This window comes from Kogia breviceps, chromosome 3 (genome assembly GCF_026419965.1).
Source record: "Kogia breviceps isolate mKogBre1 chromosome 3, mKogBre1 haplotype 1, whole genome shotgun sequence".
Lineage (NCBI taxonomy): Eukaryota > Metazoa > Chordata > Mammalia > Artiodactyla > Physeteridae > Kogia > Kogia breviceps.
In genome coordinates this window covers 181,750,307-181,765,364 of record NC_081312.1, presented here as the reverse complement: position 1 = coordinate 181,765,364, position 15,058 = coordinate 181,750,307, and the positions used below count along the sequence as shown (strand labels likewise).

Below are 15,058 nucleotides of genomic sequence, written 5' to 3'. Positions count from 1 at the left end.
AGAATATTTTTTTTTGCAGCAGCATATTTTATATAGGAATGGTTACATAAAATATGATATACTAACACAATGGAATGCTACCCAGGTGCTAAAAAGAAATGAGGTAGCTCAATATATCCTGACATGGAAAGAAAGAAATCCAAGACACATTTGTTAAGTGGAAAGAGAAAAAAAGCCAGGTTTCAAAATAGTGTGTTTAAGATTCCATTTTTGTTGAAAACTTACTCGTAGTAAAAATGAAGGCATGCTGAGAGAAGAAAGACTATTTTAGAAGAATTTATACCAGAAGAACTATTGGCTGCCTTTGAGGGACCCTGTTATAAGGCTGTTAATTAATGACATTTGCGTCTTACATAATGAACATGTATTTGATAATTAGGTAAAAATTCAAGAAAGAAAATAGGAACAGATAGAGCTAATTAAGAACAATAGGACAGAATTGCTTATTTCCATCACTTTTCCCTGCATCAGGGGATAATGCAATAATAATCTCTGACTCGAAATTTGAATTTACCTTCTGGGAATGCTGTGGGAGAGTAGGCCCAAAGAAAGGGAAATTTTAAATCTCCTTGTGTCTCTTTTTCTCTTTCAGAAGATTACATCTCTAAGATGACAAGGGTTCCAAACAAATGTTTTACCAGTGAACTTTTTTTTTTCTTGTAGAGTTTTTCTTATTGTTAATCCTTCTAATAAAAATCTTTATCAGGAAAAATGCCACCCCCTGCAGAGATGCCCTTTCTTTGGTTCTCTTGTGTCAAGATTATTGGTTTGTTGTGCCCAAGAGATGTTTATAATGGAATATTTTACGACATATTTCTCTCCCTGAAAAGGCTGATTAAAAAGTGAGTTAGTGAAGCAGTGATACCTGTGAAAGCTATTTGACTGGTGATAAAATAGAGTTTATTGCTACAGTTCTCCTGCTTAAACGACATCTAAGCACCCTGCAGGATGACCGAGCGTAGACTAATATTCTTCTGGGTTCCTGGACCCAGTTCCAGTGGGGAGGTAGGGGTGGAGGGTTCCCACATAGCCCCGAGCAATTCTCAGACGCCAGCTGGGTGCCCTGAAATTCATCTCAGTTCTGACACAGTCTACGCAGAGACAGCATCAGATCCCACAGGTTAGGGGCTCAGTCCCACGAGACTGTGCCCCCCGACCCCTCCAAGGTGTAAACCCAGGTTGTCACATGTGCTTCTGACCGGGCTACAGACTGGAGGTTCCTAAGACCCCCCCACTCCTTAGGTTCAGTCACTTTGCTAGAGCAGCTCACAGAACTCGGAGGAACATTCACTTTCTAATAAACAGATCACCTGTTTATTAGACAAGGATGTAACTCAGGAGCAGCCAGATGGAAGGGAGGCACAGGCCGAGGTGTGTGTGTTGGGGGGGGCGGGGGCGCAGAGCTGCCATGTTCCCTCCAGGCGCCACTGTCCCCACATCTCCACGTGCAGAGAAATCACCAACCTGGAAGCTCTCTGAACCCCCATCCTTTTGGGGTTTTATGGAGACTTCCTTACACAGGCATGATGGATTACATCACTGGCCGTTGGTGTTTGATTCAACCTCCAGCCCCTCTCCCCTCCCAGAGGTCAGGGTGGTGGGACTGAAAATCCCAACCCTCTAATCACGGGGTTGCCTCCCCTGGAGACCTGCCTCCACCCTTAGGTGCTTCCAGAAGTGACCTCCTTAACATGGCATAAGGGACACCTTTAAGTTCTAATCTTTTAGGAAACTCCGAGGGTTTTGGAAGCTGTGACCCAGGAACCATGGATCAAGACCAAATGTAGATGAAAAATATATATTTTGGTCATCTGAAAAAATATATATTTTTTATCAATCAGAATATTGCACATCCTTAACGTAGTTTTTCCCTCCTGTGTATAACATGTGTTTTTCCTAAATGGTTAATTTCATGCAATTCAGATTTTACATAATGACCTGTTGTTGTCTTTACAAACCCTGTGAATTTCCTAACAGAAGTCCCGGAGGTGATTTGGGTGCCAAAAAGAAAAAGAAGAAACAGAAGAGAAAAAAGGAGAAACCGAATTCCGGAGGCACCAAGTCAGACTCGGCATCTGATTCCCAGGAGATTAAAATTCAGCCGCCTTCAAAAGTGAGAACCATGTTTTATTTTAACCTCCGTGGTGCCCCATGCGTGTGAAAGCGGGTCTGGGCAGCTCAGGCGGGTGCCCTGTTGGGTCAGAGGTGCAGTTAGGGTGTCGCCGTGACTGTGTGCTACGTGGCCGCAGCAGGGCATTTGCAGCCTTCCCAGAACTGACGTTGGCACCCAGAAAACTAAGAGGTCCGTGCTGGGCTTCTGTGTGTGTGTGTGTTCTGCCCGCATCCCCCCTTTCTCAGTGAATTAGTACGAAGGTTGTAGTCATAGAAGAAAGTCTCACCATGACCTTGTTAGGTTTTTGTTTCTGGTTTTTTGGGGGGTTTTTTTCCCGTAGTCACGCTTAATGTTTGATTCCCTTTTTGTTCAGAAGATATTCACATTTTCATTTTTGGGGGTGTCTAATTACCTGAATAGCACAGCACCATCTGGCAGCGGGTTTCAGCAGGAGCAACCATGGGTAAGTCTCACATTGACTTTGCCTTGGACCAGTCTGCAGTGGCCATTCTTAATTCTATTGCCAAGGGTAGGAAGTAGCCCATTATGGGCCAAACCAGAAGTGGTCCTGCTGGGCCCTGCATCTTTGCATGCTTCTGGAGATGCCTGTGCCGGGTGCGCCTTCCCTGGGGCCACCCATCACCCTGGCTCGGAACGGAGACCTCGTGTGCTGGGCCCAAGGGAACACGGAGCCCTGGATGCCAGAAACTCACAGCGAAGAGGGGTAGAGTTAGAAGTACAAGAAAGCAGAGGTTATCTGACTGTTGTAGCTCCAGGTAAGCTGGGCAGCACATGGTGTCGTGGCGGGAGCTCGGTCCCGCCCCAAAGCTCCCAAGCTGCGAGCCTTTGCCAGCCTCTGCCCCTCCTTGAGCTCATTTCACCTGCAACCTGGGGACATGCCTCCTCCCCGGCTCACAGGCTGTTAATGAGGTCACAATCAGACCATCTTTATAACATGGTTTTTATACCACGTAAAGCAGCGGTCCTCAACCTTTTTGGCACCAGGGGCCGTTTTCGTGGAAGACAGTTTTTCCACAGACCAGGGCGGGTGGGGTGGTGGTTTTGGGATGATTCAAGCACATTCCATTTATTGTGCACTTGATTTCTACTATTATTACATTATAATATATAGTAAAATAATGATGCAGCTCACCATACAGCTGACAGGAGGCGGAGCTCAGGCGGTAACGCGAGCGGTGGGGAGCGGCTGCAAATACAGGTGCAGCTTCTCTCGCTCGCCGCCGCTCACCTCCTGCCGTGCGGCCGGGTTCCTAACGGGCCACAGAGCGGTACCGGTCCGTGGCCCCGGGGGGTGGGACCTGTGCTGTGAAGCATAGTGTACGCAGGGCCGTTGTCACCGTCACGCCAGTTTTGTGGGGTCTCGGGTTCTTTTCTTGCACAAACGTTACATCTTACGACGCTGAGTGAGTCTTGCAGGTAGTTTTGTTGTTGTTACCTGTTTTACACCTAAGGACCAGGAATCACTGAGGAGGAAAACTCCTCGCCCCAGTTTTTCCCTGATTGCCTTTGTGGGGTGAGAAGAGAGTGCAGTTTCCCTCACTAGCTTTTCAACTTGCTTCTCTGGTAATAAATAATCTATCCACAGACACAAGTTGCAAGGTAACTCATATAAGGTGCACCGTAAGCTGGCGAGATATCTTCTCCATTTCTCATCGTTGCTTCATCAGACAAATGTGGTGTTACTTCCATGCAGCTGTGACCATCTCCTTATTCTTTCTGTCTTCACCGTCAGCTGCTGCCCGGCCCTGTAGCCCTGGTGATTTAGGGCCCTTCCCCTGCCTCTGGTCACTTATAAGAAACTACAGAATGGGAATTTGGGATTAGCAGATGCAAACTAGTATATGTAGGATGGATAAACAACAAAGTCCTACTGTATAGCGCAGGGAACTATATTCAATATCCTGTGACAAACCACAATGGAAAAGAATATGAAAAAAAATACGTATATGTATAACTGAGTCACTTTGCTCTACAGCAGGAATTAACACAGCATTGTAAATCAACTAGACTTCAATAAATTTTTAAAAATTAAAAAATAAAATGAGTGGGTGGTTGGAATTTAAAAAAAGAAGAAGAAGAAAAAGAAACTACAGCCAAGCAAGGCAGGAGGAGCTGCTACCATGATATGGTAGAGAAATTCTTTTCTTTTTTCATGAAGACTAAGTCAAAATTGTTTTAATGTGGGCTTTTCACTGCATTTTTAAAACTGCGGCTCCTTTCCCTGAAACTGATGTCAGCTCTACATAACACCGTCAATTACAGTGACCTTTAGAGATTCTTCAGTTTAGAGAATATTGCGGTCTACGCTCAAGAACCAAAATAAAATGATATTTGGGTTCTTGTACACTTCTTAGTGATGAAGGACTTGAGCATTTTTTCCAAGGTATTAAATTGGAAAATAATGGGCAAAGGGTACCGTTAGTGTTCAGTATTTCCCAAGGAGCAGCTATGGAGGAAAAGAGGCGTGTCTGACTCTTACACCAGAATATGATGGTGGGAGGCTAATGCGGGCTCAATACACATTCTCACCTTTCCAGACACCCCATGTGGTGCTGCTCTGGTAGGTGATTGGATAGGTTTAAGAATTTATCATAGCTGAGTTTTCCTTACTGCTCTGTCGCCGTGGATTTGAAAGCTGTACTTACTTGAATCTACTTTGAGTGTCATCTGTAAAAATATTGACTCACTGTATTGTACACCTGAAGCTAATATAATATTGTGAATCAACCTAACTTCAGTAAAAAAAGGAAAGCATTTAATAGTGAGTATTGGAATATGACTATTTCATGAATGGTGATTTCATGTAAAGACCGCTGGTCAACCTGCCAAGGCAGAAACCACTCTGAAGGCTTCTTCACGCAGACGGGGTAGCGTCATTGGCTCCTCTGGAACAAAGATGCTGATTCATGTTTGCTACAGAAGGGTTGGAGTTTGACATAGTCCTGTTAGAGGATTCAACTCAAATAGCAGGAAAGAAGGGTTACCATGGCAAATTCGGTGCAGATACTGTAGGTATATTTTTGGAAGACTGGGTTCTCCTTGGCCTGTTTTAAGATAAACGGGTGCATGTTCAAGCATTACTAGCTGAAATTCGCTGTGCTCTCACCCCATGTAAGTTGCAGATCTCCTAGTCGATTGTGCTGTTGGGGGTTCAAGTGAAAGTAAATTTCATTTTGCTAGAAATCAGTTACTTTTGTGTGAGAGGTTCAAAAGAGGCCCAAACAAGAGAAGTATAAAAATACAGTAAATCAGAACAACAAAATTATTTTGTTAAATTAGTATGTGTAATTGATATATATGAACCTGATGATTCAGACCTCAGTCAAAATATAAGATGAACGGCTTACAAAATTTGTGGCCGTCCTGGGTGACGCTGTTAGACTTCCACGAGGAGACATTAATTAAGACTTTAACCTACCTCTGGTTAGACTCCAGCACCTTGTTTCCTGGAATCATTTTAGGGGCAAGAATCTTAAGGGAACCCAGTGAGTAAAGCGACCACAGGATGGCCTGTATTAAATAAGCCCTGTTTTGTACTGGGTCAAACAAGCAAGCTTCCCAGATTCAAAGGTTTGCTCCAGACCACCGACTTCAGAGTCAAAACGGAACAGAAGTCCAGAGCTGCTGTTAATAAACCATTGAGGGTCGATGGTACCTTTCCGTGGTGCCCATGGTGTTGACATACGGGGAAACCGAAGACTCTGAGACTCCTTCTAACCAATTCTGAACCCACAGTGAAGAGCATTCTTTGTATGGCGTCAAAATTCTAAAACCAATCAATAATTTCACATGTTGAAAAAGCCTCACCGATTTCCATATTCAGTCCTACATGCCACTTGCTCATTTCAATTATAGTCTCATTTTCCATGGGGGATTCCCCCCCCCCAAAAAAAAAAAGAGCTGCGGGATCTTCAGAGATGACGGGAATATTGGCTTTGAGGAAGGAACTTTAGTATTTAAAGGCATATTGTCAATTTTATAGACTGAGGATATGTATTACTTAAAAGGGAGGTTGTTTCCAACACGGGTTGGGGAGAAAAGGCTTTTATGGTTGCAGAAGATCTGGATCCATAGAGGAAACTGCTCATCCTCGTGGTCTCTGGAGGTGCATCAGAATTGGGAGAGGGCGGGTGTGGTCCAGGAGAAGGCATCCTTAGAGAGTCCTTTCTTGATGAACTTCCTTCCCAGCCCAGCACTAAGTTCAGATTATTTTTTTTTTTTTTTTTTTTTTTTTTTTGCGGTACGCGGGCATCTCACTGCTGTGGCCTCTCCCGTTGCGGAGCACAGGCTCCGGACGCGCAGGCGCAGCGGCCACGGCTCACGGGCCCAGCCGCTCCGCGGCACGTGGGATCTTCCCGGACCCGGGCACGAGCCCTCGTCTTCTGCATCGGCAGGTGGACTCTCAACCACCGCGCCACCAGGGAAGCCCTCTTTCTTTCTTTTTATGACCTAAAATTTCCCTTGTCTCCCTGGTTTCCGTTCTAGAAGTTATTTCCTTTGTCCCCACGTTGCTCCTGTGGAGCGTTAACCCCAACAGTGAAGCCAAGGCTGGAGTCTGACCGGCTGCTGTAGGATAGTAACATTTGCGTCGCACAGCACTCCTCTCTGCTGCTCCGCCCACATGAGTCATTAATGGTGAGGGCCGAGGACCCTTTGCAGATGGGTGGGAAACAAGCGGAGAGTGGTTCGGTTTACGTGAGAGTTCCCAGACGGTCAGAGCCCCATTGAAGCTACAGGACTGTTGTTGCCTTTAACCTAATACGTTTGCTTATATTCGAATACGGTCGCGTGCTTGAGCCCAAGGGCCAGGCTTAGAGGAGGACTGTGCGTTTTTCCGGCGAACGCTGAATAGTCTCCAGTGCAGGTGCACGTGGACCTGCCCCAGGTTTGGGAGCAGTGGCAGCTTCCTCATATTTTGTGTCTGTGTGTCTTTGCTGTTGTAGAATCCCACCATTCCAATGCAGAAGTTGCAGGATATCCAGAGGGCAATGGAGCTGTTATCCGCATGCCAGGGCCCCGCCAGGAACATTGATGAGGCTGCCAAACACAGATACCAGTTTTGGGACACTCAGCCGGTACCCAAACTAAGTAAGCTTTTCTGCCTTTTCCCCCAAAAAACAAAGCTGGGTTAGCGACAAACAGGAAAACACAAAAGAGACTTTACTTCACTTATAGGATTTGTTTTAGGCCACAGATTCGAAATTTATACAAAAGTCAAATTTTTCTCCTTCAAGTAAGTGTTGAGTGGCGACATTGGCTTTCAGTAACAGCAATTTTAATCTAACTCCTGTCCCTATAAAAAATCTAATTTCCCCACGCTTCAAACATGAGTGTATTAAATATATGTATATAAGAGGGGTCTCGCCCACCCCCAGTTTTTTGGTTCTGATCTTCACGGAGTGGTTTTTCTTCTGCATAAATTTTTAGCAATCTCACACCTCAGTTATCCCAAAAGACACAGAAAATTTGCCCTATTAAATCTTACTGAAATGGAAAATTTTGCTCTGTTTAACAATAGGATTCTGAACACTCACACATGTTGTTAATTATTACCAACGTGATAACATTCCAGTATAATAAGCGAATTGGGACGCCCCGGGAAGGCCTTCATAAGTGCCCTGGGTCGTGTAAAAATCTGTAATAGGCCTCTTTCCCTCAGTGCCCAGCCTGCCCCATCACATTTCACTTAAACTTTTACCACTTAAGGTTCTGTAAACTTAATAATTTAATAATTATTAAATTAATAATTTAATACTTAATAAAGGAACTTAACAATTTCATTGTTACTCTTTCACATCATGCCAGAAAAAAGATGATATAAATGCCATAAAAATGTTTTCCAATGTATTACAAGCTAAACCTGCTGCTTTGTCGTATGTTTATATGAAGATACATTTTTCCATATATTATTTCCATATTTTTCTTCCTTGATGGTTCCAGTTTTGAAATCTGTATAATAGAAGGTATTCATTGCCACCCAAACTCTTATGAGCCCAGTTATGTACACATAATCAGTTTTAACAAATATAAAGCGAGGAACAGTCCTTCTCTGTGCCTTCAAATAATGGGTTTCAAACTTTTTTTTTTTTTTTTTTTTTTTTTTTTTTTTTTTGCGGTACGTGGGCCTCTCACTGTTGTGGCCTCTCCCGTTGCGGAGCACAGGCTCCGGACGCGCAGGCGCAGCGGCCACGGCTCACGGGCCCAGCCGCTCCGCGGCACGTGGGATCCTCCCGGACCGGGGCACGAACCCGCGTCCCCTGCATCGGCAGGCGGACTCCCAACCACCGCGCCACCAGGGAAGCCCCAAACTTTTTTAAAGTGACCATTCCTTTTCCAGCCATGCCCATGCCGGCAGCTTCAAAATCATGAGCTTCAGAGCATGAAAGAAAGAAGAAAGCAATTATCTTTCCTTGATTTTTTTTTTCTTTCAGGCTCTAGAAGTTATTCGGTAGTGGAGGAAGACCCTCTAGGATGAATTTACTGGATTTTAAGTGACATTGAGCCGAGTGACCATTGGCTACAGGGGTGTGGATCTATTGATCTGAATGTATTGGGTTTGGCTAAATTCTGCTGGGGGCTTTTGGGTCAGCGCCCAGGGGAGAAAGTTCTCTTCCAGCCGGCACCTCACCCCAGCGCACCTCTTTGGGAAGGTTGCCCCGCCGCTCGCCTCGTTTCGGCCCCTCCCCTAAATCCCTGCAGGGTCCTCGGGGTCCTAGAATGTTCTTTACATACCTCAGTTAAGGCAACACCAGGGTAATGGCGGAAGAGGGGGCCTGAGGTCGGGGAGAACGTTTGACAGTCAGGGAGACTCTGCCTCTTCGTTTCTCTCCAGAGCCATGTTCCAGTTCAGTCAGACACACCCAGCTGCTTGGAGCTGCTTGCGTGGGGGGGGCCCCTGGTGTTGTGTGGATCAGCCAAGGCCTGAGCAACCCCCAAGGAGCCCCAGGGGAACAGCTGGGAATCTGGCTCCTAGGGCTGACCCTGGAGCCTGAGGTATTCACCACTAAATGCCCGGCACTGGGGCGCAGACCCGGGAAACAGTGGTGGGAAAGTAGGATAAACGGTGGGCTGGCGGGGCGGACATACTCCATGTAGGAAGAAGCTTTAGTCGAGGAGGATGCTTGCTGTGAGGCCGTTATGTGTAAGGTTGTAGCTGAAAAAATGCCAGCGGCCAGCCGTGTGAAAGACAGGGAGCGGGCCTTCTGAGCAGAGGCCCGGTCCGGGGGGGGGGGTCGGTGGGCCCGAAGCCCTGAGGGCTGGGCTGGGTAGATGCGTCGACGGTGGCCAGGCAAGCAGTGGCCACGGTCAAGGGCCTGGATTTTATCCCAACCTCACTGGGAAGCTCCGGAGGAAGAAGTGGGCAAGGGCGCCTTTGTGGAAATTGCTGGAGACGCTGCTGGCTTGAACTGTGCTGCCAGCACAGCCCAGACAGAAGTAAACAGTCCTGAAGTTAATTTGAATTTTGTTGGGAGGGGTCGGGTCACTGCAGCCCTTGCCCCGCGTTTGTTGAAAAAGCAGTTAAACAGAAAGCATCCCTAAGGCGGTCATATCAAGCCTGTGTCGCCGGCAGTTGTGCTGAATGGTTAATCTGTAATCCAGGAGTTCAGCCTGAGGAGTCACCGTTGTTTCGTAATGTCCAGTTTGCCGGTGGGTGACAGAGGATTTCTGCTGTAACTGCTCCAGTTACCCTCCACCGCTGCGAAACCGCCCCGCCTCGCGCTGGCAGCCGCTGAAATGATACAGTACTTTTAAGCATCGTATGCAACCCAAGAGCCCTAAGCACGCCCTTGTTTCCTGTAACTAACTGGCCGTTCTGGATCGTCGGGACACTCTGTTAATGGCATCGTCTCTCTTTCCGTCTTTATTTTCCCCCTCCTCCCCACCCCAGATGAAGTAATAACGTCTCACGGCGCAATCGAAGCAGACAAAGAAAACGTGCGTCAGGAACCGTATTCCCTGCCCCAGGGCTTCACGTGGGACACTTTAGACTTGGGTAACGCCGAAGTGGTGAGTAAAGCCCTCGACCCGGGTCCCCGGCTCGGCGTGGGCTGCTTCCGCGTGGCTGCCAAGCGTCACAGGCAGGGCGCTCGCTTGCTCTCGTAGCTCAGGGAGCTGTACGCGCTGCTGAACGAGAACTACGTGGAGGACGACGACAGCATGTTCCGCTTCGACTACTCGCCCGCGTTCCTGCTGTGGTGAGTCTCGCCGGCGGCGCGCGCGCGCTGTGCCGGGGGCGGGGCGGCGCGCGGTGGGCCTGTCTCTGCGCCGGTCTCTTCCTGGACGCTCACCGCACCTGTTCTCCTCTCGCCCGCACCGACTCCAGGGCCCTGCGTCCCCCGGGCTGGCTCCTCCAGTGGCACTGTGGAGTCAGGGTGTCCTCGAACAAAAAGCTAGTGGGGTTCATCAGCGCCATTCCCGCCAACATTCGGATCTACGACAGGTACGGAGTGAAGCTTGTCGCTTGTGACACATTTGCTTCTCCGAGAACTGTGGTCAGAATAGGCTTGTTTTGTTTTTTTTGTTTGTTTGTTTTTGGCCGTGCCGCACGGCACGTGGGATCTTAGTTCCCCAACCAGGGATGGAACCCGCAGCCCCAGCAGTGGGAGCGCGGCGTCCTAACCACTGGACGGCCGGGGAGTCCCCTAGAACAGGCTCTGGGACACGACTGAATGCGGGCTGCCGACGACGAGGGAGGTTTTGTGTGCGTGCGGAGGGCAGAGGTGTATGAAAGCTGTACTTGCTGCCCCGTTTCGCTGGGAACCTAAAACTGCGCTAAACAATAAAGTTAAGGGCTTCCCCGGCGGCGCGGCGGTGGAGAGTCCGCCTGCCGATGCAGGGAACACGGGTTCGTGCCCCGGTCCGGGAAGATCCCACGTGCCGCGGAGCGGCTGGGCCCGTGAGCCGTGGCCGCTGAGCCTGCGCGTCCGGAGCCTGTGCTCCGCAACGGGAGAGGCCACAACGGCGAGAGGCCCGCGTACCGCTAAATAATTAAAGTTGTGAACAGTGACCAAAAAAAAAAATGAGCTGTATTTTTCTCTATCTCTTTTTCTCTCTCTGCTTCTCAGTCTCATACATGCACACACAGGTATGTATATATGTCCGTAGCAGAAAAACCAAAACTGTAAATAGGTATTTCAGGTTTGTTTCTGGGGAAAAAAACTTACGCGAGGGATTCTTTTTAAGTCTTTCCATCCACAGGACATGTCTGGTCCATTTTTGCTCTGGGCCTTCAGCCCAGAAAGTCAAAGATACAGTTAAGAAACGCGAAGAGCTAATGCATAATAGGTCTCTTCACCTTTCAATGTACCGGGTGAGCTTATTTACTGCTAAAAAGCTTTTGATCTCAAGGAATATTTTGTGCCAGATGAAATGCCTGCGTATCTGGAACCAGAGCAGAGGATGGGCTTTGAAGCTCTAGAAGGTTTATTGTCGCTCAGAAAAGCACCAGCTCTGGCCTGATCGAGGCACTTCCCAGGGATCCTGGGTATTGCATTATGCTCCAAAGCAACGTCCTATTAGATTCTGCATCTGGGTGGCCCACTTACTGTCGTAATTGTATACATTACAGGAAAAACAGATATAGAAACTTTGAGGCACAGCTGATCCAGTTTCTATACTGAAAATTCAGAAGAGACCAAAGTTATCAAATTTATTTAGAACAAGAGGGTTTGTGTCTCCACAACCTGGAGTTTTGATCATTTTGGTGGGGGAGTATGGAAAATAGCTGAATCTGTGAAATATCTAAAAGATAGAATATTTTTCTTAAATATTGTGTTAAAGGAGGGCGTTCGGTTTCTTATTCTTTGAAATGTTATAGGTGTTGTCTTGTTTTTTGAAAATGTTTTCCTCTTACGGTGGCTCTAATTTTCAACACCTTTATTTCTTAGCGTGAAGAAGATGGTCGAAATCAACTTTCTTTGTGTTCATAAGAAATTGAGATCAAAACGGGTAGCGCCAGTGTTGATTCGAGAAATAACCAGAAGAGTGAACCTGGAAGGGATTTTCCAGGCCGTTTATACCGCTGGAGTGGTTCTTCCGAAGCCAGTGGCCACATGCAGGTAATAGCATCCCACCTTTATCTTGCATATCACCTGTACCTAACGCTTTGAGCCTCCCTGCCATGTTGCTACAAGTATTATTCTCCACACGAGTAACCCAGAGGGCCTTTGGCTGACCTGTGATGATATGGTTGGTGGGTAGCAGAGATGGAGAGAGAACCAAGAACCCCTAGCCCAGTATTCTCGCAGTAAACCCCACAGTCACGTGCATAATAATGGTGCTACATCTCCATTTCTGTGTCTCTTCCATTTGAAAGAATAGTCTCTGCCTTGGGAAACCCAGGGCATCAGTTATGTCGAGATGCCCTGTAGTACGATTTTCTTTCCTTCTCTAACACTCAGTGTTACACCAGCGCTATCAGGAACTACTCCAAAAGCTTGATAAATATCAGCCGAGAAACCCATTTTTCATACTCGTTTGCTAAGAGTAATAAGAAGGGTAAAGCTCTTTTTATTTCTTCATCTGCTCTTATCAAGCTTTCAAAGGTTAATCTAGTGAGAAAATTGTTTATCAGATTGTCACTTGACTAACCTGTTCCTAGAGCATCAGAAAGAGTTTATCTCCCTCTGTTATTTTTATTGACTCAGATAAGATGAAACTTCAGAAAAACAGAGTATAAAAGACAAAACTGTAAAATGACTCTCTCCTATTAACTTATTCATAAATAAACAGAATAAATAAGATTTCACAGGTCTTATTTTAATATAATCATTCATCCGTGTACCTAAACTAGAAACACTTAAGAAGTTCAAGCTTCTTTTTCAAAAAGTTGTCTTCTTTGGTGTGCGTTATGTAAATGTGAAGGCTAGTAAACTTAAGGAGAGTTTTTTCATGTTTTTAAACTTTTTGGTTTGCCGTCTTAGAATCTGTGATGCTCCTTCAATACTTACAGACTGAGCATTGTCAGTATTCCTTCTGCAATTCTAAGATTTCTCTTTATTGAAAGAGATGGACGGTTACAAACAACAAAGGAACATAACACATCATTTAGAGGTCAAAAATGACGGATAAAATAATTGCATAGGAAGAGGGCCAGCACCCGGCACTGCACCGGGCCCAGCATAAGTGTTCATTCAGTGCGTCTATAACAGCTGAGCTTAGACAAAGGTTAAAAACTTGGAGAGTTAGAAATCAATTCGATCTTAAAATCTGTATTGTATTCCAGATACTGGCATCGATCGCTAAACCCCAGAAAATTGGTAGAAGTGAAATTTTCTCACTTGAGTAGAAATATGACTTTGCAGAGAACAATGAAGCTGTACAGACTTCCAGATGTAAGTAAGAATGATTTGCAGTTTTTCAAAGCTGTTAATAACTGAAACTTTTAATGTAGAAAAGAATTGTTTGCAGGAAGCTAAAAACTGGCTCATGGGTCTGAGGATGTGAATATGCAGCTAAAAAGACTGCATAGAACTCTGGGGCCAGAAAAAAGGAGGTGGGTTTTTTTTGTTGTTGTTGTTGTTGTTTTGTGGTACGCGGGCCTCTCACTGTTGTGGCCTCTCCCGTTGCGGAGCACAGGCTCCGGACACGCAGGCGCAGCGGCCATGGCTCACGGGCCCGGCCGCTCCGCGGCATGTGGGATCTTCCCGGACCAGGGCACGAACCCGTGTCCCCTGCATCGGCAGGTGGATTCTCAACCACTGCGCCACCAGGAAGCCCGGGTTTTTTTTAAGGCTTTTTAAAGTTCTTCAGCTTGGGGTTGGAAGGGCTTGAATTCCAGACATGTAAGTTTTGAAATTTTGAGTATTTATATTCTGTTTAGGAAGAGGAAAGAAAAGTTCAGGCTTCTGATTGTATCTTAACACATGGAACTAAGGAGTAAGGTTTAAAGAAGAAACCCGGGGAGAGGAAATAATGTCTCATTAAATTAGCATCTTTTTAAACTAGTGAGTTCCCAGTGTGAAAAGTTGTCTCTTAATAAGTGGAAATTTAAACGTGCTTACCAGTCTTAGCTTTAGTTGGGGCTCAGATGGTGAATGAATTATCTATCACTACATAACAAATTACCACAATTGTAGAAGTTCAGACCAACGTATGTGCTATCCCTCGGGTTCTGTGGGTCAGGAATCAAGGCACTGCTTAGCTGAGGCCTTGGCTTCAGGGTTTCTCATGAAGCTGTCATCAAGGTGTCAGCCAGGGTCGGGGCCTCATCTGAAAACTTGACCGGGGATGGATCCACTTCCAAGCTCACGTGGCTGTTGGCAGCCTTGAGTTCTTTGTGGGCAGTTGGCCTAGGGTCCTCAGTTCCTTGCTGGCTGTCGGCCTGAGGCTGCCTCAGCTCCTGGTTGGCTGGGGTTCTCTGTAGCATAGCGTACAACCCAGCGGCTTGCTTCATTGAACCCAGCGAGGAGAGTCTACAGAGAGCATCTGCTAGCAAGATGGAAGTTGGAATCCTGTGTAATCAGTTAAAATGGAATCACTGTTGCTGTATGTCATTGCTTAGAAGCAAGTCACAGGCCCCACCCACACTCGAGACAAGTGGACGGCGGGGACATGAACTCCAGGAGGGCAGGCATCCCTGGGGCTGTCGTGGAATCTGTCCGCCAAAGATGGGCTCTTTTGTGTAAAGTTTTGATTTCGTCAGAGCTATTCTTTGTTTTGGGTTGTAGTAGATATTTTAACTCGATTGAGGGATTCTTGTGCAATATAGCCACGTTCCTCCCAAAGAAGGAGAGGACTTCACCTGTGGAAGGTACAGCCAACTCTAGCGCCTTTTGTCTTGGGCCAGCTGTGTGTTTACCAAATGCATGTGATCGGCGGCTGCAGGAATTGATGTCTTTTTTCTGATGAAAGACCAGAATCAACTAATTTCCGACTCAGGCAGAATTTCGTAAGGAGGAAAGTGGAGGTGAAGGAAACCAGGTG

At 46.6% G+C, this 15,058-nt stretch overlaps 1 protein-coding gene across 3 annotated transcripts in view; it reads left to right on the top strand.

Moving 5' to 3' along the window:
* Positions 1-15,058, top strand: part of NMT2 (N-myristoyltransferase 2) — a 59,073-nt gene that overhangs the window by 27,130 nt on the left and 16,885 nt on the right. For all 3 annotated transcript variants that reach the window (XR_010839905.1, XM_059059189.2, XM_067030483.1), the window contains exons 2-8: positions 1,978-2,113; positions 7,078-7,222; positions 10,023-10,141; positions 10,238-10,329; positions 10,458-10,574; positions 12,022-12,192; positions 13,359-13,467. Coding sequence is in view for 2 of the 3 variants with exons in the window: in XM_059059189.2 (XP_058915172.1) it covers positions 1,978-2,113; positions 7,078-7,222; positions 10,023-10,141; positions 10,238-10,329; positions 10,458-10,574; positions 12,022-12,192; positions 13,359-13,467 (889 nt within the window). In the remaining variant the exon portion in view is untranslated. The remainder of the gene's footprint in view (positions 1-1,977; positions 2,114-7,077; positions 7,223-10,022; positions 10,142-10,237; positions 10,330-10,457; positions 10,575-12,021; positions 12,193-13,358; positions 13,468-15,058) is intronic.